General features: G+C 25.2%; 1 protein-coding gene across 4 annotated transcripts in view; it reads right to left on the bottom strand.

The window, feature by feature from the left end:
* Positions 1 to 1,799: 1,799 nt before the first annotated feature.
* The window catches only part of LOC145835392 (uncharacterized), a 104,084-nt gene continuing 80,341 nt past the window's right edge, over positions 1,800 to 25,542 (bottom strand). For 3 of the 4 annotated variants that reach the window (XM_082942957.1, XM_082942961.1, XM_082942959.1), the window contains 19 exons: positions 22,690 to 22,904; positions 22,387 to 22,550; positions 21,883 to 22,012; positions 20,825 to 20,970; positions 20,639 to 20,751; positions 19,622 to 19,697; positions 18,879 to 18,986; positions 17,549 to 17,682; positions 17,199 to 17,287; positions 16,598 to 16,651; positions 16,354 to 16,410; positions 15,808 to 15,952; positions 13,158 to 13,229; positions 9,765 to 9,904; positions 8,678 to 8,737; positions 8,099 to 8,163; positions 4,600 to 4,708; positions 3,662 to 3,720; positions 1,800 to 2,042 (listed from right to left, as the gene is read on the bottom strand). In XM_082942957.1, coding sequence (XP_082799083.1) covers positions 1,913 to 2,042; positions 3,662 to 3,720; positions 4,600 to 4,708; positions 8,099 to 8,163; positions 8,678 to 8,737; positions 9,765 to 9,904; positions 13,158 to 13,229; positions 15,808 to 15,952; positions 16,354 to 16,410; positions 16,598 to 16,651; positions 17,199 to 17,287; positions 17,549 to 17,682; positions 18,879 to 18,986; positions 19,622 to 19,697; positions 20,639 to 20,751; positions 20,825 to 20,970; positions 21,883 to 22,012; positions 22,387 to 22,550; positions 22,690 to 22,904 — 2,066 coding nt within the window. In that variant the 3' untranslated portion in view covers positions 1,800 to 1,912. The remainder of the gene's footprint in view (positions 2,043 to 3,661; positions 3,721 to 4,599; positions 4,709 to 8,098; positions 8,164 to 8,677; positions 8,738 to 9,764; positions 9,905 to 13,157; positions 13,230 to 15,807; positions 15,953 to 16,353; positions 16,411 to 16,597; positions 16,652 to 17,198; positions 17,288 to 17,548; positions 17,683 to 18,878; positions 18,987 to 19,621; positions 19,698 to 20,638; positions 20,752 to 20,824; positions 20,971 to 21,882; positions 22,013 to 22,386; positions 22,551 to 22,689; positions 22,905 to 25,542) is intronic. The other variant, XM_082942958.1, reaches the window with a different exon arrangement.

The following is a 25,542-nucleotide window of genomic DNA, read 5'->3' as shown; positions in this document are numbered from 1 at the left end:
TACTTTTTATGGGAACGAATCAAAATTGCACGAAGATACTTTTGCACAAAGACAAAATTGCACAAAAGTTAAAAAAAAACAGAAATACAAATGAAAAAAAGAAGTAACTGACCGGAGGTAACAGTGATAGTAAAAAAAAATAACTAACAAAAATTAGTAAGTAAAAAAGTTACTGACCGAGGTTAAGAGTGATAGTAAATTTAAAAAATTATAAAACTAAAATTCAACCCGTGCAAAAATGTCTGCTGGTGCAAATTTAACAGCTACCCACTTTTTATTTGTTCCTCAGAAAGGAACTTTTTGTTTACCATATATACATAGTTGAAAGAGACAAATCTAGCATGGAAATTAAAAGCTTTAAGCATAAAATGATATATTTTGTAACTTTTTTTTCATTTTTTTCTAGGAGGAACAACTGCTCTAGTGTTCCTGCATAGCCCCTGGTTGCTAAAATAATTGTATTATTTACTTTTTAGTCGTTCTTTAACAACATAATTTCAACACAACTTAGCGTTTATAGACAATAAAAAAATATTTTAAAACTTTTTAGAACTATGCGTCTCGCAGATTTGTTTTCTTATGTGTCCCATCAACTTAAATAGTTTCCTATCATTTTTAATTTTTGATCATACACCGTGGTTAACTAAACTACAAACAGTTTAATCATGAAAAAGTAAAGAAGAAACCTAGGTATTAATGTTAACTTGAGCATGCCTCATGGCACACAAAAGTCCAGGCTTTGGATTTGATGACTTTCGCCGATTTGTTTTTTATATCTAAGAGTTCTCAACTAAGTAAATGAAAATAGTTAACAGCATAACTTCAAAACAATTTAAACTAAATACATTTGGACATATCTTATTTTGTTAATCTGTTCGATAAACAAACCTAATATATTTATTTTACAGAGAAACGTCGTTAGTTAAATTAACTTAAGTAATTGGAAATTTTGTTATTATTAACTGACTATTCATTACTTTCATGTCATTTTGTATATGCCATTTTTTAAGAAACTGCGCTGATACTTTAATTACATAAAGTTTTTACTGCAACTAGTGTTTTAAATAGCATTAGTTTAAGTCTTAATAAAAAAAAGCATGATCAATTTGTTCAAAAAAAAATAGCTACCAGTTTTAGTACAACTTTTTTTCTACTTTTGGGTATTGAAATTTTTTCTGCTCATCACACATATCATTTAAACTATAATCAAAGTAAGCAGTAGATTTTAAAACAATTTAAAATTAAAAAAAAAACAATGATCTTCCTTTATTGTACAAACATATGTTTCTGTGTGTTAACGAATCAACACACTTCAACTGGGTTTTTAGTGGAAAGAATAACTAGGTTTAAAAACCCAGTTGAAGTGTGATGATTCTTAACTCAAGAAAATTATATTTTGAGTTGGAGTAAAAATCCTGACATAAAACTAACTCAGAAGTCGGCAGGAATTTGGTGATCGCGAGCCAAATTAAAAGAAACTAAACTGCGGCCCGCAGTCTTGGTTACAGTTTTTAAACTTCATAGCTGACCCAAAATATCTAGTGTGAGTTTTGATTATACCGATAACTTTACTTAATACCTTAATTCTTACTAAAAATCTCAAAACATTTAAGGTAAATTTTAAACATTTTCTTTCGCAGGCTAAACTAGCATGCTCGCGGGCTGCAGGTTATACTTTTTTATGAGCCGCATGTAATGCGCGAGCCGCAATTTACCGACACCTAAGCTAACTACTTAAACACAAAAACTTAATTGTACATAACTTGTAAAAAAATTAAACAACTTTGGTTTCTTTTCATACTTTACTATTAATCTAAAAGTAGGGTTAAAAAAAGAATAGAGACATTCTAAAAGGCAGCAATAAAATTACTCAAGAAATTATTCCATAGTATTGTTAATAACCAAAAAATAATTAATTACAAAAAGCTTTTAGTAAAATAGTGATGACTTCATTTTCATCAGTCTTTAAAACCAAACTTGCTTCAAAATTACCCTTTTTATTTGATCTAAAATAAACTGGGATAGTTGCATGGCATCTTGGTCTGCAAATTTTTATTTTAAGTTATTTTTTGCACTTACAACTAAAACTTATTAATTTCTCATTGTCAAAAATCGTTTAATCTCAAATACTAGATGATTGCAATTAAGTACTTATAGTACTGAGTTATTATGTTGATTTGAACTATCGCGTTTGAATAGGCGTAATTAAAAACTTGTAATTTTTGTTATTGTTACTTAAAAAAATGAAACGTCAAAATTTTACTTATTGGATATTAAATTGTAGGGATTTTTATTTTTATAGTTTGAGTTAGCAACACAAAATTCCATTTAAGTTGTCGGGTTCAAAATTTCGTAATTTGAAATATGTATATTGTAAAGTAGTGCACCTCTCATAAACATACTTTTAAACTCAAAAGTCGGGTTTTAATAACAACTAACTTACATAAAATGTTAGAAAAACGTGTTTTAAAATACTTATATTTTTCTATATTTGTCCAGTCGTTTTCTATTAAACATTAGGCAAGTAAGAACAGCATGAAAGCTTTCCGACAAATTTTATGTTTTAATATCTTGTATGGAGACAAGTAATTTAAATTAATTCCTTTTCAATTTATTTATACGCATAGGTTGTCAAAAATAAAAAAAATCTGAATACCTTATATACGTTTGTATTCTCTAACTAAAAACAGATTTCCTGAGTAATTTTTGAATCAAAATGGGTGCACTACTATTCAAACTCGGGTAATTCAAATTTCGATGACTCAAATTCTTAAAAATGTTTGAAAGGCCACCAGTGAAAAAGTAATACATATTTGAAATTGAAAAGGGGTTGTTGGTCAAGTTATTACCTACAAACCCATTTTTAGCAAAGTTTGTAGATATTACTAAAACAAATTTTAAAGTTTAGTAAATTTTAGTAACTTCAAAAACTATTTTTTGATAGTTTTAACTTTTAATTTTTTTACTGTCATAATTATCAGACTTACTAACTCTTTTATAATTAAAAAAAAATATTACTTTTGTTGGCTCTTAATTGTGACTCTTTCAGAATTTTTATAAGAAATCGAAATGTCGGAAATTGAATTGTCATGTAACCAATTAAAATAGATTTAAATTGGAAACCATGCATATGAACACTTGCAAGAATATAAATATATCAATTATTCTACTAATTTACTACACTTAGTTAATAATTTGACACCATTTTCAACAAATGCAAGCCAACTTTTGAGGTTTATTAAGCTTTGTTAATGACGCGTGTCGACATAAATTACCAATTTATAAATAAAAACTACAATAAATAAGTAATATAGTATCTGCAATTAAAAATACAAGTTATTTAAACATATAGAATATTAACATTATACTAACTAAATAAAATTTAATATTTATATAAAAGTACACGTAAACAATCAAATTAGCAACAAAACAAAACTATCAGTCCAAAACTTTTGGTTATACTATATCATTATTATACTAGTATTTTGTTAGTACATTTTTTCAACTTAAGTTTATTTGTTCTTTTTAGTTAATACAACACTGTCTAATAAGTATCACCATAAGCTTATTTAATGAAAGTATTTAAAATTTATTTGTGCTAAAGTTAAAAAACACTACTATTTTAGTCTATAACGATAGTCGATAAACAATGCAAACTCACGTTATTGTTATTAGCTTTCTATTGGCTATAAATGGAGCATTTAAAGTTTTAAGGACAATCTGTAAAATATTGTTCGATTTGATTTTGAAATGTATATGTATAAGAATTAATTTAAATTATAAGAAAACTTATCAAGTTTAAAAAATATTACTGTCAATAAAAATTTACTCAAAACTAATCATTTAAAACTCGAAACTCTGTTTACAACGAATATATAATGACACTTAAATAACTAACTTGTTCAAAGCATCTTAAGGATAAAACATTTATTAAAAACTACTTGATAAGTTGTAAATGTAAAATATTTTACATAGTAAAGATTGTTTAAAAATATATAGTACAGTCACCTTTTCTACTTTAGTTCGAACAAAACCCAAAAGTGCGAACTTAACAAATCATTATTTTTTCATTTTTACAGAATGTTTAAAAATATTTTATGTTATGAAAAGATATAAAATCGCTAAATAAAAACAGAAAACTAAATCAATCAGTTTAATTAACTTGTATTATTAAAGGGCTGCCATTGGTTTTTGGCAAACTTCCTCCAGGTTTTCTAAATTTCCTCCAGGTTTTTAAAAATACACATTTATGGGTATACTTTTAGTTTAAATTCAAGTTCGAGGTAAAAGCCTGTAATAAATTGTATAAAAAAATTTAAAAGATACTGTAAAGCTACTTTAATTGTGTTTTTTAATAAAGTTATTTTTATATATATGATAGATTTTTGTGTGAAGTCGAAATGTTACTACTTAACATGTAAAAATTGTTTAAAATTCCAGGTTTTTTAGTGATTTTTGTTCAAAATTTCAGGTTTTTAGCCTAAATTGTCAACTACCAGGTTTTTCAAGGATTCCAGGTTTCGTGGTAACCCTGAATTAATAAGAAAACACATTTTATAAAACAAAAAAATAATAAATCAATAACTAATGATTACTAACATTATGTTCATGTTTGTCTTTATTATATACAATCACCTTTTTACTGGCCAGGATTGATGTTTTGCAGTTTGAAAACTCAATGAAACAGTCTTCAACGTAAATGTTGTTTCTGTTATTTATTATTTCCTTTGGTTAAAATATTAAGAGTAGTAGAAGTTATAGTATTTTATCAAAACTTATATACAATTAGAACCAATAGAATCTATTTAAAGTAATAGTATGATTATTAAAAACAAAACTAAATTTTAATTTATAAAGGTAGCTTAAAAAACTCACAAATATTTGCATAAAAGTAGCAAATCATTTACATATTTGCTGAGTTAACAATTTTTATATTTCTACCTTCATCCCTAACCCAAATTAAAAAAAAAAAGATTTAATGGTTAAGTTTAAAAAAAGCATGAATCTTTTTTTTATCGCAGAGTTAGCAAATTGATTTGCTACTTTTAAGCAAGCTATTTGCGAGTTTTTCAAGCCATCCATTTGTAATAACTAAAGTTGTGAACTCTAGTTGTGTATTTGAAAAAAAAGTATTAATAAAAAAATTAAACCATAAACTTAAAATTATAAGTAATTAAAAAAATAGTTTTAAAGTAAAATGAACTTATTAATCAGGATTGTCACATTTTTTTTTTAAAGTTAACTTAAAGTGCTTTTAGAATTTATAGATTTATTTAAGCATTTGATTTCTCTTTTAGTGTAATCTTATGAGGCACTAAATGGCGGTGCTTTTTTGGTGCTTATTATTTAAATGTAATGTTGTCAGTATTAAAAAAGTATGAAGCACTAAATATAACCAACTATTGTACTGTGTACATTACAGTAAAGTCAACTCTATATAGTTTTACAATTTAAGGCCATGGGGGAGTCAAGGTAATTTGTTACAGAAATTAACATTAGCTTATTTATGAAAGCTGTAAGCATAAAGTAGCTTTTTATATGAAATTAAAACATTTAAGATAAAAACAGTTTTGTAAAAAATTTTCAACACAAACGAAAACTTAAATAACTTAATAGATATTTATGTTAGTTGCGTAATACAACTTAAAACAATAAGTTACAAGTTTTATTAGACAAATATCATACAGTCTTTTATAGTACTATAGTTGAAGCTTATTAATTAACATTTGTAAACTTATACTGTAAATGATTAATATTTATTGTAACTACTAAAACTTATTAATTTCTTCACTTATAGTTGTAGTTTGTATTTAAACAAGATTTATATACTCAAAATAACGCTTAAACCTGTCCAGGACACAGTCATTGTTTATTTGTGATTTTTCGACGGCGAAAAAGTAAATATAAATATCAAATAATTTTTTAGATAAAAATACAAAGTTTTTATCACATATAAGTCTAAAACGCTTTCAGGTTCAAAACACTCTTCGATAAATTTTTAAAAACTATTAGTTTACATTTAGAAAAAAAAACGCACACTCATCTTTAACTTTTTAAAGTACTTAGTTACACGGAGTTCTGAATAAATAAGTACTTTAAAAAGTTAAAGATGAGTGTGCATCTTTTTCTACAAGCTCGTTAGAATATTACAATAATAACAGTTTTCAAAGTACTTAATTTATTAAACTAATGCACGTTTCTCTGTGTTAAACTAATAACACAGTTACACGGAGTTCTGAATAAATGTGTTATTAGTTTAACACAGAGAAACTTACATTAGTTTAATAATTTAAGTACTTTGAAAACTGTTATTATTGTTATATTCTAACGAGCTTGTTTCGTTTGGGTCTCTTTTAAGTAAAAAATTAGCAACTGATAATCTTGAAAACTTAGAAAAAAAATATTATAAATATCTATTAATTACGTAAGGCTTTGAAAGAGATAATAGATTAATCTACGACTTGAAGTTGACCTGACAGCTCACCTCTTCATAAATTATTTTCCTAAAACTATAAAAATTTAAGAAAAAAGACTCTAAAAGAAAACTCAAACAATAAAAACTTAACGAGCAAAAGATACAAATTCTTGTTAAATGTCAAAATGGAGCACTGTAGGTGGGGTGCTACTACTATTATCTAACATTAACTGAGCCACATCATATTGTTAAAAATGGGTACCCGCTGTATGGGATAAAACAGGCTATTCTACAACTCTCTGTTTAGGCTCTTAAACCTATAAGTATTTCCAGCTTCTCAGGTTTTTTTTTGCGTCGAAGCGAAATATATCTGATCAATTTTGTTTAGTGAAGACATAGATGCCAGGATCGTTTTTATAGGAAGTGATCTTTAAATTTAGTAACTCGTAAACCATCGTCTGTTACAACCTGATTAGCTAAAACTGTATTGTTCCATAACATTTATCTTACTCAGTCAGTGAACAGAGCTTACGTTAATTTTCAAAACTGAAGAAAATAAGTCACCTGGTAATTTAAACTAGCCCAAAAAATTTACCAATCTGCAAAAATTAAACATTTGAAATGACGCGTGATAACGTCTTAGCGGTAAAGAGCAATTTAAACTACCTTTAAAGTTGTTCAACTTAATATGAAAGTATACAGATATTTTAATACTTCAAAAACAAAAGGGATGTTGAAATATGAGTGGTAACTGTATACAAGGAAATTTACGTTGGCCCACACCCCCTATGATTCTTTATGTGTTGCCACTTGTGTAAACCCATAAAACTTTAATTGGAAATAAGTATAAGAAAATCACAATCTAACTCAAAAACGGTTATATTGTTAAATATAAAAATTTCGAATATTTTGTGGAAATTTTCAAAATCGAACACATTTTGTTTTTGAAATTTACAGATTTGCACTATTACTACTATAACAGCCATCGTCAAGAAAAAACTTTCGTTAGTTTTAAAAATTGAAGTTACAACGCTCAGGATAGGCGCTTTGCTGGTCTAGGCTTCAGGTGGGAATTTATCGGGTTGGAATTGTATGCAGGTTGAAACTCAGCGTGTCCACCAACCACTATTTACAGAGCTAAAATCGTATCGAATTACAAAAAAGAAAGTTTGAAAAGTTTAAGCTTTAAATAAACGCGAGTTAGAAACGATCGGCTCTCATTATTTTATAACATGTGTTTTAATGAAGCTTGATAAATTTTAAATAACCAAAGGATTTTCATTTGTGTTAGTCATTTTACCATCAGATAATTAACTAGTTATAATAATACCAATTTCTTACTGTTATCAAACATAGTTTTTAATCATATACAACAAACAATGAAGGTGAAATGAAGTCCTACGTGGTTTATACTAATGTAGTAGAGTCAGTAATATCAATAAAAATGCTACATGGCGTACCACATCAAGGTAAAGAGTATATAATTTTTTAGTAAAACTTAATAAAACTTTTAATAATTTTTAAAAAATAAAAAGATTGAAATACAATAAAACGTTTTTAATAATTAAAAACCAAGTGTTTTTCCATATTTACCAAAGTTTAAGAGTATTTAAAGACATTACTGCTAAAATAGTGCCATAAAAGAGTCTTGTGACAACCCTGATAAAAAAAATTTAAACTAACAATTTTTTTTGTGGAAGCATACTGTTTTTGAAACTTGGCTTTTTTTGGGTGGTTCTATCAATCGCCTAAATAAAGTAATTTAACTTTTAATAAAAATAAACTCATTAAAAATAAATCTCTAGTAGAATACAAAATAATCCTACATATATCATTAATACTTAGATAATCTAGTTTGTACAAAGCATCCTCGCTTATCCGGCCCCTTCTAATCCGTTTCGGTTTTAGTCAAGAAGTAGAATTAAATAGTAAACCTAAAATCAATGACTTCCCTTTAAGACTAGAAACCGATACAATTAATCCATTTTACAGTGTGATTTGTTTTCTTTAAATTAATTTAAAAGTTTTTCAATTTTTTTTGTTTTAATTAGTTTTGTTTAAGTAAATCAAACTATATTAAACTAGCACAGAATTTAGTTTACGTTTTATTATATGCATTGCATAATAGGTTATTAAAGAAAAAACTATATTTTGTTCTTATCCGGCCATAATTACTAAAGAAGCATACCCAGCATGTCCGGATTAGCGATGATGCACTGTTATTACTTTTTATACCTTACTAAAAAAAAAACAGGAACTAACTTCAGCTTCAAGTGTGAAATTAACAGATTGAATATTTTTATGAACATCAGGATTGTAAAACTGTTAAATAACAAACTACTAATGAATAACGTACACAATTATTTCAATAAACTCATTTTTACGAAATTCAATAATACATGAAAATTGAAAAACTTATTATAAGGTTCCTGTGAATAACTTTACAACAATAACTAAATGTTAACGAAAAAAATCAAAAACTTACGAACATGCATAAAAAAAGAGCAATAAAAATGTTTAAACAAAACTAAGTTATATAAAACAACGGCATAGGGAGTGTCCACCTCATTTTTTAGAACTTATTTTCTAAATTGTTACTGAGGCTATAAGGTATTTTTAAATGCTTAACAAAATTCAAAGTAAGTTTTGAGGTATAAGCGTACAAAGTTGGTGTATTCAAAGATTTCTAATGGAAGGTGCAAACAAAAAGGCAAAAAAGACTATTTTACTAAAAATCTATCATCTCCTTCATTTTTTAACTAATTTACTTCAACTTTACAAAGTAAGTCCCTTACTAGTATTTTAATTTTTTCAGTGCAGAAATTTTTCTAATTTTGATGAATAAAATCTATAGAAAAAAATATTTTTGCTTTTTTCATCTATAAATTTTACTTTTTAAAATCATAAAAGTCTTTTTAACTATATAAGGAATGTTTCCTGAAAACTTGATATCTTTAGGTCAAAAATGAAGGAGAAAATAGTTCTTATTGAATTTTAAAATTTCGGAGAAAATTGAATAAGAAAATTTGCGTTCCATCGTTTATATTTAAAACCTTTTACTAAAAATTACAATTTCTAAAAATTTAAATAAACTGTTTTAATTCTACAAAACCTGGATTGTAGTTAATACTTAAAGCTAACACATTACAGCCAATTTTAACTTTTGTAAAAACAAAATGTTGGACTCCCTATGAACTTAAACAAAACTGAGATTGCGAATATAAAAAATATTTTTTTAGTATAGAATAATAAGAAAATAATAAGTTATTTTGTATGGATTAAAAATATCCTAGCAATTTTCATATATTAAACTTAAGTAAAATAATACGTTGTACTAAAGTAAACTAACTTTAACTTGCATATGTTTTAAAAAACTTCGAACTTGATTTGGTACAAATTTAAACTGTATCGAAGTTGAGCTACTAGCTCTTAAAATTTGAAATTTGCTGTTGAAATCTGGAAACTGAAAAGCCTCATCTTTGATGTTTGCTGTAATTAGCGTACATTTTGAGATTTACAAAAAATTGTCTTAAATATTCAAAAATCTAACGTCAATATATTTAAAAATATAACAAGTTATCAGGAACGATCACAGCAAACAGATGCTTAAAACACTAAAAAATTGTCTTAATTAGAGCTCAAAATAATAAAATTCCATGGTTAGGTGCAACAAAAATAGAAATTGATAATAATTCTATTTAAAAAAAATCTATAGATTTTGAAACGCTTTATCAGTTTTTAAATAATTAAAACTAAAATTTTTAATATTACAACTCTTAATAGTTATTTTTAGAATATAATTTAGTGTACGACATTATTTCTAAATTTTGTAAAACAATTGAAAGAGAAAAATCGTTTTAAAAAGATATTCTTAAATAATTTATTTTATAAAAATTCTTATTATAAACCATTTTATGTTCTATCTATATTCTTTATTAAGAAGTAATAATATTTAAACATAGATTTATCTGCTTTTATCAAATTTTCTTGGTATGCTTTCTATAACAATAATAAATAAATATAACAAGTTTTTTTTCTACAAGTTAATACTTTTTGTAAGGAAACTTTCTTTGTTTTATAAATTATAAATATTTAGCATGTGACAGAGTTCGTGCGCGAAATTTGTTTCATTTAGCCTGACTGGGACCAATTTAGCCTGACATTTTTTCAAAGTAAGGAAAATCCCCTTAATATGAAGTCATTTGAGATATTGGGAGGTCTTAATTAGTACTATTGTAGTCTCCGACTTCAACCAGCTTTATCTCAAAAATATTTTGAGCTTTTAAAATCTGCAAAAAGCAACTCATAGCTTAGTTACAACTCAATAAAATAAGACTTAATTCAGGGTTCGTGCGCGAAATTCCTTTTCATTTAGCCTGACAGAGACCTATTTAGCCTGACATTTTTTCAAAGTAAAAAAAATCACCTTCAGAAGGCATTTTAGGTATTGGGGGGTATTAATTAGCAAATTAACGCAATAAAAGTATTCACAAAACTACTTTTAAAGAAATAAAAATTTAAATGAATTATTTTTCAACACTTATCCATTGCTTACCCAGCAACTTGAATATTTTTAACTGGTCATTATAATTTCTGCTTCAATGAATTCATACCTTTATTAAATTTTGGGGCTTAGTTACATCCACCACTTATCACCCATATACAGGGTTCGTGTCAATTAGTACTTGAATTCGTCAATTATAAGTTACATGACTGGACCAGAAGCTTTTATTAAAACAGAAATGTGAATAAGTCTGTAAAAGAAAAACAAAATGTAGTTAAACACATCTCTCAAAAACTTTATGTTATCATTAAAGCATCTTAATTTTTGAAATAACAAATTAAACTAATCATGATATTACATACGCTATTTCAAAGAATCCTTTTAAACGAATACATAAAGATAAGTATTAAACACATGATCTGGACTCTAAAACTTATCTTTTCATTAACAACATAATTTTTGAAATAACTACTCAAACTAAAAAAACAGTTTAAGCTTTTTATGTTATTACATAAGCTATTCAAAAAAATCTTTATAAACGAATGAATAAAAAATATTTATACAACTTTATAATATATAATAAAATATATAATAAAAAACAGTTTAACCAACTAAGCTCTGAAAAACAAAGCTCATGTAAACAAATTCAGACAAACAGCAAAGTTGTTGAACTAAACTGTAATGTTTAAACTGTACTTTTTTATGAATTTTTATAATTATGACGTATATAATCTACTAAAAACAAAATAATGAAGATTCTTAAAATTATTTTAGAGATTCAACAAAAGGTTCTAAGCACTTATTTTTACAAATACTGACTGATTTTGTCTTTAATAACTAAATCTTTATTTAAAAATAAATTCACATCTCAATTTGATCTTAATTAAAAAAATTTCATGCATTTGAACTGACAAAAACTGAGATTCTCAAATTTTTAAACATAAAAACTGATTTAGCCTGACGTTTTTCAACTTTTTTCAAAAAAACTGATTTAGCCTGACTTAGCCTGACGCGCACGAACCCTGTTAATTGTGAAAAAGATGATTGACCCCCCTATGCCCTTAACATACCAAATTCAGTGATAAGTTTTAAAACAAGTGTTATATCTAATTTATTTCTAGTTGAAAATTCAATATATATTACTAAACAAAATTGTTAAATTTAATGAAGCACTAAGTAAAAACATTGTAACCAGAAAATTCATAATAAAACGGTGCATTGTCGTGTTTTCTTAAAATTTAAAATGAAACGCTTATACAAGTATTAAAATTCAAACAACAACTAAGTTGTTTACTAAACTGAATTGTATTTTTTATGAGTTTTTATAACTGTGACATATTTAATCTACTCAAAACAAAATAATGAAGATTCTTAAATTTATTTTAAAGATTCAACAAAAGGTTTTAAACATTTATTTTTACAAATACTTACTGATTTTGTCATTAATAACTAAATTTTTAATTAGAAATAAATTCAAATCTCAATTTGATCTAAAAAAGATTTCTCAAATTTTTTAAATCAAAAATTTTCAAACATTTGAACTGAGAAAAACTGAGATTCTCAAATTTTTAAATAAAAAACTGATTAAGCCTGACGTTTTGCAATTTTTTTCAAAAAAAACTTTTTTAGCCTGACTTAGCCGGACGCGCACGAACCCTGATGTAATATATTACGTTCGTTTATAAAATAATTATTACAGAGTTTTAAGTTGGCCAAATAATTTTATGAAAATTACAAGTTTTTGTAGAGACAATATTCAAAATTAAAAGCGAAAAGGTAAGTCTGTGAAGAAAGCTTAGTTATAATTTGGGGAGTCATAAAGTAAAATGATTGTTCTTACTCAGAGTGAGTAAGTCTAGTTTTACAAGACTATTATTTGTATAAATTAGTTTACTAAAATTAAAAGAATATTATTTAAAATCATAACAATTGAAAGTAAAAATGAGCAACATTTGCTGTTAAATTTTTTAAAGTTATAAAATAAAAAGTGAAAGCAATATATCTTTATTTTAAAGTTAAATAATATTGTTATTTTTTCCTAATTTGTCTAAATACTTTACTGAAAAATATTTACCACAAAACTTACTAACTAAAAGTTGTACGTAAACTTTATAATAATTAATTTATTCCTAAAAGAATTATTCATTCCGTTGTACATTATTAAAACCTGAAACTCATTTGTTACTTAACTTTCAATTATAGTTTAATGTTAGTTTAATCAGATTCTTTTAAACTTACATTTAACAAACGTTGTGGCTAGTTTCCATTGAACTAATAAGTTACTTATGTTTTCTATTTTCAAATCTCTTTCTGTTGTATAAAACAGTTATAAATTGTTTAAATAAAAGTAAATTTTCTATTGCATTATAAAAAACTACAGATATGATAATCGAAAATATTATAAAGCAATATAAAACCTAACACATTTTTATTATTAACTTAAAAATCAGCTCAAAACTATAGACGACCATATTCGAAAAACCACTTTTAAGCTTTATTGTTTATTAAACGTTATAACTTTACCTAAAAACTAGGTATACTAAAGTATTTGTTGAAGTACATTTTTTAAGGCTTACAAAAGTATCAATAACATTTTATTACAAAAATATAAACAAAAGTTAGAGTTGCCACTCTTTGAGCCAAAAAAAGCAAGCCTGCGTGACCAAAAACTATCCTTAGTTGAAAGTTTATAAGGAAAAAAAAGAGCAAAACAGTGAATTTTTTTTGGTAATCAAGCTTAAACACCAAAAAATATAAAAATAATAACACAAGGGCAAGATAAATTTTTTTTTTTTTAAGACAAGAAAACATTTTCAGTCAAAAAACTAGCTAAAGGTTTAGAAAATTTTTAAACTACCTTGAGTTTTACAAAAGTTTTAAACGAGTTATCTTGAGTAGCCTGAGTGTGTGGCAACCCTAATAAGTATTTTTCACAACGTTCCTCTGATTTAAAATTTAACTAAAACATAGAATAATGTGTAATTTAACTAACAAAAATGAAAACAAACAAATTGTGCAAGTTAAAATAAGTATAAGTTAATAGTACAAACGTTACAGTAATAATTAACTATTTAAGGTATACACAAAATCAAATAAAGACAGAAAACAAAATGGTAGAACACACTTTTGTTTATTTACAAAGTTAAATTAAATGTAAATTGAATCTCTATTTTTTTGATGACATCCAATTATTACTTTCGATTTTTTAATTTATTTTATCTTTAACTGATTAAAAATAATAAATATTCACCTATAGCAGAACTACTGTGAACAACTTTATAACTTTTATCATATTTTTTGTCAATGACAAAAAACTTAATTATGATTTAATTAATTTTCTGTCAATCTTTAGTTCATACTATCTATAAATACATTACTAGTTCCATCCAAGTAGTTTTGTTTGCAAGAACATAGAAACTTTTAGATCATATTAATTTTGTTTTGTGCGGGTATTTTTTTATTATTTTATACGTCAATAAATAAACTATTAGTTTCAAATAACCTACTTAGATTGAAATATCTGTAATAAATCACAACCAACTACTAAATTTGTTTCTTTGGTAATTATGGTTGAACTTTTCGATAGTTTCAAATAAAGAGGAAAATTTTAAAGATACATTTTAAGAAATGAGATGTTTTTTGTCTTAGCATTATTGAATTCAGGGGATACCCATTAAGTATGTTTTTTTTTCATTTTTAGGCTCGACTTCACGTTTATATGAACAAACTCTCGTGGCTCTATATGTAAAACCGATAGCTAAATTTGTTTTTAATTGAATTTGACTATAAATGTTAAAAGAAATATTGAGATCTACAAATATTATTTTTCTGTAAATTCTTGTGAAAAATTTCGTTTTTCCAAATAACATATAGTAATGCAAATTTATAACCAACTGCATTTTATGCAGTGAACTCTTAGTTAGTAGCAAAGTTTCAAAAAACAAAAAAAAAACGTTTTCTATAAAATGAAGAATTAAGGTGGTTGAATGATATTTCGAATTCATCCCCTGAACATCATTAATTCAATAGTTGCTAAGACAAAATTTAATCTCAATTTTATTTATAGTTTTCAAATCAAAATTGAGCTGCTTTGGAAAATACAGTACAATTCGAACATATATGTTCAAAATAAGTTCAAAAAAAGGCTGTGAATTGTTACACGTCTTTCAGTCAAAAAATAGTGTTTTAAACCAATAAACTATTTAAGATTCAAAAAAATATAAAATATACATCCGAATCAAAAATACGTGATCTACAATTTTTTTTTGTTTTTACAAACAAACATACGTGGATAGAACTAGCAAAAGGTTAATAAATAGAATCAAACAACACTTACTTGAAAATTTATTAACTAAATTACAGTTTTTAATATTGTAAATGTAAAAAAAAATCACAGGTATAGGTCAGAATTTAATTAATACTAGACATAGAATGCAAACAGTTATAAATTGGGTCGTTTAAAAATATTTTCAAATAGAAGGAATAGTTACGATAAATCAACTTCAGAAGCAATTTACATATAAGTTCTAAAACCTGAGTTTTTTACTTCAAAAAATAGTCTACTACTTTGTTATCTGATATCAACCATAACTGATTACAATAGATTGTATACCAGAAATTATCTATGCAAAATTAACTTTAATTTATTCACTTTATTAAATTTTAGTTTGTTATTTTTTTACCAGTTTATCTTTCATAGTTATTGTACACTATAAATATTCATTCATTTTATATATTATTGTTTCAATTTAATAAATCTAGATGGTTTTTTATTTAATCTGTATTTAACCATGATATTAACATTGAAGGGTGTGGGAAAAATACTTATAGTGTAATAGTTCAACTGATACATTTAGGTTATAAGTATGTTTTATATAAAGCATACAACTTGAACAGTTTCCAATTCGAGTTGTAGTAAATTTCAATTGGTTAGTAGATATTTTGATGAGATTGTTGTTGATAAATTCTTCAGATTTATCTTCAACCGTGTTGTGTGATTTTGATTTAACTATGGCTTTACAACTAGATGTTTTCTGAGTATCATAAAACAACAATTAGCTTCAGTAGCGTAATAACTTTATAACAAATAAGGTTGCAGATAATATATTATGCAGATTTTTTAATCATAAATTTCTAGTAAACTTATTTAAAAAAAGTCATGATATATAGAAGAGTTTTATCAAAATATTTATTTTTATGCAAAAAAAAATTCAAGGATATCTAGACAACTCATCTAGACTGACACACGTTTCGCTGTGTTAAACTAATAAACACATTAATTTTATTTTTTATCATTTATTCTTTGAAGTGCTTTTTTGTTTCAGAAACCCATTGAACAGTGTTATTAGTTTAAACTAAGAAATGTACATCAGTTTCAATGAAGCAAATACTTCGCAAATTTATCATATAAATACACACATGCTTTAAAACAAACCGTTTCATCATTTGGCTTCAAACTTGTTCTTTTTTCTTGTGATAAGTATGTTTCAAACTTAAATATATAAATATTTTTTAATTTCAGTAAAAATTTCAGTAGTTGATAAAAATTATATCAAATCTAACAACATAAATTTGATAAGATTAAGTAAATAAACAACTTACATTTAGTCGCAACAATACTAACACTTAAAAAATACACTTAATTGACGGTTAAAATAATTTTACAGACTTTAACTTACCTTACAAGTATCTGTTATACTTTTTGAATAACAGCGGTCTTCCAATAGTTCAAACTATAAAGATTATTTTCAAGTTTTATGTGAATTTTAAAATGTCATGTACAATAAAATTAACTCATTTAATTTTTTTTTAACAATCTTAAACCAAAGGCAAAAGCTTCAAGTTTTAAGCCAGGAAAAGGGGGGAATTTACAGTTTAGAGATAATTACACCATTTCTAAAAGTATCATAAATTATTATAATTTAAACTTTAATCCTACTCATTTCCAAGACTTAGTGCGTACCTTAAGCGGAGGCGTATCTTTTATAGGGGTAGGTGTCAAATTTGCACGAGCTTACACAATTCCACGAACACATTTTTGCACGGGTTGATTTTTTTTAGAAACTTTGATATTTTATTTTTTTATCAAATTTAATGACCCTCTGTGCAAAACTGTCACTCGTGCAAAACTGACCCTCCGTGCAATTTTGTATTCGTGAAATTATTACTCGTTCCCCTTTAATAGATGTCCCTAATGTAAAAAGATAGAACAAAGTTAAAGACAACAAATAAAAAAAGTAAGTTAACTTATACATTATTTTTTTGATTATTTTAAACAACCTTTAAAACAGTTTTGTCAAGTTGTTGATAGAAGTTTTTAACATCACATTTGTGTTTAATTTCATCATCCGTTGCATTGAAATAAGATTCTTAAATATTGTACATAGTTAAATTTTTTCAAACTTTTGTGGTATGCAAATGTGTAAACAATTAAGGGGTACAGACAGGTATTCCAAGCAAACCATAAAAGATAAATATTTAAAAATCATAGTTGCCAATGTGTAGTTTACTTACTTTTTAAAAAGTTAAAAAATACTATAAACATGGCTAAAATATGACCTTCCTGTTAATTTCTAAAATTTATCTATACTTTAGTGTTAAACACATAAAATTAAAACAAAATATGTTACCTTGATTAGAGAACGGTGATAGGAAGTCAATATATTTAATTTCATTTTTAAACCGACTTTGAATGTACTTTTCTGGTTTGACACCTCTTTTTTTAGCGACTTTAAGCAGCTGTCGGCTTAATTCGTTACCATGCCTGTATAAGTAAAAAAAAAAATGTTTAAAAATGACATAAATAACATACTTAATATTTTTTAATGATTTGTTAATGAAAACGCTAAAAATGCACTATAACAATTTTGCTTTTGAACTGGTCCATATGAAACAGTAATATTAAATACTTATTGGCAAAAAATGTATTACTAACAAGTAGTTTAAACATTAAGCTATCAAACTACGGCCAATTTAAACTTTTGTAAAAAATGTTGACACCTCTATGCCAGTGATAGAATGTATTTTTAGAACTTTCTACCAAAGATCTTCTTTAAAACACTTAGGGTTAATCAAATAAAAAAACTCAAGTGTAAATAAGCTATTTTTCTTTTTTAAGCTATCGAGATGACGTAATTAATATTGTTTATTAAACGACAAAAAGGGGTCGGTTGCAGTTGTAGGTTTAATGTTGTTTTTATTCATAACATTATGCAAATTTATGCAAATGAGGCAAAGTGACAGGACATTAATACCTTTATCCCTACCTTACCTTACCCAAATACATAATAAATAAACCAAAAAATTAAATATATTACCTAAAACTTAATATAAAAATAAGTAAAATATTAGCCAATCAGAAGCAACCTTAGATCTGCAACCGACGCACAATAAGGCGCTTAAAATATTTGGTAATATTCTAAAATTACTTAGGTTTTTTATAGGTGTGCACTACACCTCGAAAATGAATGGGATCAAAAAAAAGTTAAACAGTTTATAATACTACTATACAAAAACTAATTAACAGCATTATAAAAGGGTGACCTCTAGTTTTTTGGGATTTTTTCTGTGCCCCTTTTAGGTAAAAAAAGATAGATAATAATATATATACACTAGGTGTTTTAAATAGTTTAAAATAAATGAGAAGAAACTATGTTACAACTTTGAATGATTTTATTGTATTATAATCTATCTTAATTCTTTAAACAACTTTTTTCAAATTACTTGTCTTAAAATTGTTTTAAAGCCGAAGCACTGATAGTAACAAAAATTAAAACACTTTGTTATAATTATAAAACACTGCAGGCCATTTGCACAACTTTTCTTAATCGATTTAAAATTCTTATTTAAAGACAATCTTTTGTACTTAAACTATTCAGTAACTTTTTAAAATATAAAGAAAGATTGAAACAATCACATATTAAATAAATTGTAAAATAAAATTAAACTTTTTAAACTTACCAAATAATGATATATTGATTCTTTTCATGAGAGATAAAGTTAACGTGCAATTTTATGGTTTGATTAGGTTTAATGATGCAGCTTGAAGGTGAACAGATAATTTCTTTACTTTAAATATTAAAAAATAACATCAATGACTATCTTTTTGATTAAAGTTTAGTTTTTATCATCTCTAAAACTTTTAGAATTTTAACTGAAAAAAAAAAGTTTTAAAAAGTATTTAAAAATCAATTTATGACTAATTAATAACAAAAATAATAAAACAATCTATCATGTGTACTGTTATAGAAAGGTTATTCATTTTATTTTTATTACACTAACGTTTTCAAAAACAAATTGAGATTTATTTCCAAGTGATAAAAGTTAAATGAGTTTGAAAAGATATGGTTAGTAAAACAGTTTAAAAAATTAAGTTTAAATTTTGACGTATAAATACAGGATTTAAACAGATACACATTTTTACAGTCTAGCAAGCAAAGTTTGTATTTAGTTAAATCCTATATTCATACGTCATAATTTAACTTTTCTTTTAACTTCTTTCTTTTAACTGTTTTACTAACTATATATTTTCAAATTCATTTAGTTTTTATCACTTGAAAATGCATCATCTAACTGTAGTTTCAAAAACGCTCGTGTAATAAAAACAAAATGAGTAACCAAAACATACTAAGTTGCTAATGGTACATAAATTTATCAAAATAAACTATAACTAAGACAATCCCACTAGTAAATATAAAACTTACTTATTAGACTTTACAAGTATAAAAGCACTCCTTTTACCAGTATTGCTAACATTAATTGTTTTTTCAATGTCTTTATCTATAAAAAAATCATAGTTTAATTCAAATTCGAGTTAATATTACATGTAAAAGTCATTAAACTTTATGTACAACTTTACTAAAAACAATCGTTTCAAAAATTTAACAAACATGTGTTTACCCTACTAAATTTAGTAAGTTAATAGCAGCTTTTAAATAATAATACTTGTAACTGCATTTAAATAACTATTAAATTGTTAAAATATACAATATATAAAAGTATATACATAACTTTAAAATAACTTAATAAGGGTTTATAAACAAATTAATTATTGCAATTTTAGACTGACATGCCTCGGCGTAACATACAATTAACAGAATTTTTGGTAGATTTTTAATTTCTTAAATTTCAAACTATTTAATTGTTACTGTCCTGGAAAATATTTTAATATTTTGAGTGGTCGGAACTTGAACTGTCACGTAAGTGCTACAGAAATATTTAAAATTTTGCTTTCAGAGTTCTAGCTTACTCAACAAGCATTCTTCACTCACTGATAAGAAAATTGATACTAAAATCAACGCTTATCAAGTCTGCAAAACGAAAAACCTCATTAAACTCAAATTTGAGAAACAATATCTTATCACTCATATCATAATTCATTACACACTATTGTCTAACTACAAAAACCAAGTGCTTGTTTAGAAATAAATTCAAAACTTAATGAACTAATAAAAATTAATTAAACTTTTTTTTTATTCAGGATTTTTCTAGTTTTTGAACTAACAAAAACTGACATTTTGAAAATAATTCTTAACAATTTGATTTAGCCTGACGCGTATGAACCCTGCTTAATTTTGGTTAATTTCCTAGTGATTTTTATTTAAAAAAAATATTGTAACCTATTAATTTTTTCTAAATATATGTCCTAAGTCTATTTTAAGTAAACTTCATAACTATTATGATAATCTACAACAAGTTAGATAAAAATATACAAAACAAACTTGGTATGGGTACATTGTAAAAATCTTCGTTACCATCACAGTCGAACTTTAAATTATAATTACCGGTAAATGCTAACAATGGAACTGTGTACTTAACAGCCGTTGAAGAATTTCTAAAATTTTAAAAGAGAAAAATTGAATATTAACATATTTATTGTCTGTTAAGATGACTATACAACTATTAACTTGTCAATCTGATGTTTAATGCAGAGTTGAGCTCGATAAACACGATTATCCTCATCAGCTCTAAACGATATCGTGACATCATAATGTTTTTTAAGACCAAGTGATAAGTTTGTTTTGTTAAGTAATCGTTTATTTTCATCTATTATCTGAAAATACAAAAATATATGTATAAAAGTCTCATAACTAGTATTCTGTAGAAGTTTCCGGGAAACTTTGTTGATAAAATAAACTTTTACTTTAAATTAAAGAGCTAAAATTTGTATTTAAAAAATGCTTTAAAATTTCTTAAATCACAAAATAAAAACAGTAAAAACTCCTTAAATTTGACGTCGGTAATTAACTTTAAAAGTTTTAAGAAAAATTGCTAAATTAAAGTTAATATAAAATAAACGTTTTTTTTTCAAATTTTATTTTAAGAAAATGTTTCATCCAATAGGGCTCCTAAGTTATAAACCTGAATTTACGTTAAAAGCAATCTAATGAAAAATATTGTAAACAAAATAAAATTAGTTATTTTTACAAATCTAGAATTAATTGACAAGACCTATATATGGAATAAAGATTGTCTTATAAAAAAACGTAAAAAATTAAATACTGTAGGGACATCGACAAGGCACGCACTTTAAGAAGTACACACCAGTGTAAGATACGTAAGATTAGCAAAATCTCGATATAGAATGGGATAGAACAATTTTTAAAAAAGTATATATTAGTACAGTATAAATTAAGATTATAAAATGAAACTGACAAATGCAGAAATAATACAGCTACTATTTTTTTTAATATGTTAAGCCTATTTATTACATTTTTATATGTATATATTAGCCACTGTTAGGTGTTAAAAAGGTAAAAATAGTCTCAATATTGTAAAATACTATCTTTACGTAAAGTACGGGTTAAAAGTTCGTACCTTATTGATGTCCTCACTGAATAATAGATTTATATCCTTATAACTAGTTGAGAACTGTAATTGCTCGACTTAGAACAGAAAATTTAAAACAAAAACTTGTATTAAACTTAAATAAACTGTTAATATAAAAATAAAAATATAAACAAACACTGAAATATCGAGAATCCGAGCCGATTATAGACAAACTGACAAATGTTCTTTCGTTTTGATTACATAAAAATTCACTCATCAGTTTTAGTGACAGACACACTTTCTTGTCTACTTCAACGCATCCCCATCTGATCAAATACATAGCGTTTAAGTAAATTAAGCTTTAAAAAATACATAATCTAAAAACACTTTTAAGTTATATGGTATTTAAAATTTTACATATTCGCAATAAATAAGCAGAAAATAATATTTGTCATTCATCAAACAAAAACTGCTCAAATCTTAATATTTAAAACCTTTTTATCAACATTATTTTTATTAGTATTATAACAAATTCTGTTAAACTAAATCAACTTGAGTAGCTTCAATTTTAAAATTGTCTAAAAACAATTTAAAAAAGAATAAAGTACAATACTTCTTTAAAAATTAACAAACATCTAAACTAAACTAAATAAAACTTAAGCATAACAATTTTAATGTAAAAAAAATTAAATTTTTCAACCTCAATGAAGATTTGTTAGTAAGAATTTTTGATTTTACACATATAGTATTTGGTGATGAAGTTGTTATACAAGATTGCTTATAACTTGAAGGCACCTTATATTTCTGAGTAAGACCACAATCAGCTGTGAGTATCAACGACTTCGTTTGCTTTGATTCTATAGACTTTAAAACAAATTGTTACAGTAAAGTGCTCTGAAACCATACTTCATTATGACAGCAAACAATTAAGATAATTAATTTAAACAAATAATTTACTAAACGAAATTTTTAAATTTGTTTTAACTCAAATAAAATTACTTACGTTGAAAATAAGTTTTGCACGGATCAACTCATTATCAAAATCATGGGTAACAAAACATACATCAATTTTAAAAGAAGAATGGGCTGGTATAAAAAAGTTTTCATTTTCTAAACCAACAATGACAAATCTTTTTTGTGGACTAATGATATTGTAGTGCACATTCATACCCACATTACCAAGATTAACAATTTCAACTTCTTTAATAACATTTTCTTCTATAAAAAAAAAGAGAACGGTTTTTTTTTTGTATTTATATTTAATATTACTTGTACTAAAACAAATTACGATAAAAAATTGCGTTGATCAATTTTTGTCTGTTATAAAGAGGTAACCTGTAAAATAGTTTTAGAGTAATTATTGATTATTTCACTACTAAAAACTAAAAAATTGTCAATGTTTAGGTTATAATTTTTAAAAGTAAGTAATTGTAATATATGTACTACATACCTTAATTTTAAATATTTTATTGCTAAGGTTTAAAAACTTAACAAACATATTTATAAACAATAACAACATTAAAAAAATCATTATTGAAATTTAGAAAAATATTTGAGGAATTTTTTATTACAACAAATAATTTATGAAAAATGGTGTATAAACTGTTGTAATTTAAACTTAAGCTTTAATTATTTTTCTAGTCCCAAATCAAACAGTTAATTTTCAACTAATGTAGATACTAAGAGAAAAGTTTTCGATACTTTATTTATTCAAATTTTACTATAAGACTATTTTTCGCCAGGTACAACTCTTCTGTAAGGAATTAAAATTTTTACTGCATATAAAACAAATAAATGTTAGATAATATAAACTAAAAAAAGCGACCTATTCCAAACTCAATATTATCTTACAATCTTATAAATTTAACAACGAATTAAATTCAATAGATCCATTAATTTCAATTTATGTCTTAAATTAAATATATCATAATAAACATGTTTCTACTAATGCATGGTTGCCACTGATCAAGCTGAGAAAAATTTCCTGACTTTTCCTGACATTTTACCAAAATTTTCCTGACTTTTCTAAATCAGTTTTACTTATATAAATTGTTCACTTAGTTTAATAAAATACTACCCAAACAATTTAATATAAAATCTTTTAATAAAAAATTAATTGAAAAAGAATATACTTAAGTGATTGTAAAAAAACACGTAAAAAAGTAAACTATATATCTGTTGCATAAAATAGTTCCTCTTATCATTTAGTATAAAATTTGTAACAAATACATATATTCTTATTTACTTTAAAAACTTAAGTTACTCTACAAAAAATACAAACAATAAGTAAACTTAATCTTGGCATATACTTCTCTTATAACTTAATTTACAAATTTTAAAAATTTTGAAAAAATTATAAAGAGGTAAAGTATACACACCAGTTTGTTACATAAAATACTAAACTAACTGCTTAGTTATAAAGAACTCAATTATTTAAACAAAAAACACTTTGATTCTAAAATTAACTTTTGTGTTTATATCACAGTTTCACTATGGAATTGTCCTTGCTACAGATCATCAATACTAAAAAGCTTACAAAATCTGCTTGTTCAAGTAGGGTAGTTGTTCAATATTTAAATAGAAAACTTTTGCTGTTTTATAAAGGATATTTTACTAATTTATACCAGGTGAAGGCATTGAAAATAAAATTAAATAATTTTGTAAATTTCTCTGAAAATTTTGGAAATTTTTTCTGACTGTAAAGGACTTTTAATTAATTTTTACCATTTGAAGGCTTTAGAAAATAAGGAATTTTGTAAATTTAAACTGACAAAATATGACTTTTTTTTAAATCTTATTAAACTTCCTGACTTTTCCTGACTTTTTTCCAAAACCCCCCATTTTTTCCTGACTTTTGTCATTTTTTTAAATTTTTCCTGACTTTTCCTGATTTCCTGACTTTTCCTGACCGAGTGGCAACCCTGCTAATGGGATGCAGACCCTTATAGGTAAAACCTGCAAATGGAAACTTGCAAATGTGGCCCGCGAAATAAAAGTTTAAAAGCTTACAATAGATAATCTGGGATTCGAAAAGAAGAGAAAAAAGGTCTTACGTACATTTAACGGAATTTTTGAAACTCACACTAGATTTTGTAACTAGGAATAATTCCTATAACTACGGACCGAAAATATTTTATTTTTTGAAATTTAACCCACGACTACCAAAACCTTGCCGACCCCTGTCTTAATGCTTCAGTGTTATCATTTTATACCGAGACAAATTACTTGCATCATTTTTATTTGCATTTCGTCTTTATTATTTTACTACCTTATTGTTTTTAAAATTCTACTACCTAAATATCGGCTTAAGTTTACAATATAATATTTGCTTTATCTTCGTTTCTTTTTAGATTTAATTCTTCACCAAGTAATGTTTGTAAAATCACGGTTTAATTTTATTTTATATGTTCCTTTGATAGAGCCATTTAATATGATAACAAGTTCAATATTTTTAGTTTATAAAATTTAAATATTATGTTAAACTAGCGCATGAATCACTGCTTTCTTAATTATAAAAAAAAGATTAAATTCACATTGTTTAAATATTAACAAAAAAGGTGTTCATTTAGTATAACTAAGTTTCACTGTTAAGTGCAGATCTTCATGTATTGAAAACAGATAGATTTATATTAAGTCGTAATTAGTAAAGATAAAAAGTAATAAACATTTAAAAGTATTAGGATAGAAAGTAGTAATGTTAAATAATAATAGGTGTTTTTAAGTGTTAGGATAGTAATGAGTAACAATAATAAGTGTTTCAAGTATTAATCATAATAACCAAACGTTCAGTTACCAAATGTTTATTAGTAAAGCTATAGTTTCACTGTTTTATAGCAGATCTTCAGGTACAATAAAT

This window comes from Thalia democratica, chromosome 5 (genome assembly GCF_965202585.1).
Source record: "Thalia democratica chromosome 5, ktThaDemo2.hap1.1, whole genome shotgun sequence".
In the NCBI taxonomy this organism is placed as follows: Eukaryota; Metazoa; Chordata; class Thaliacea; order Salpida; family Salpidae; genus Thalia; species Thalia democratica.
The sequence above is the reverse complement of the archived record's forward strand: the minus strand, read 5'-3'. Positions and strand labels throughout refer to the sequence as shown.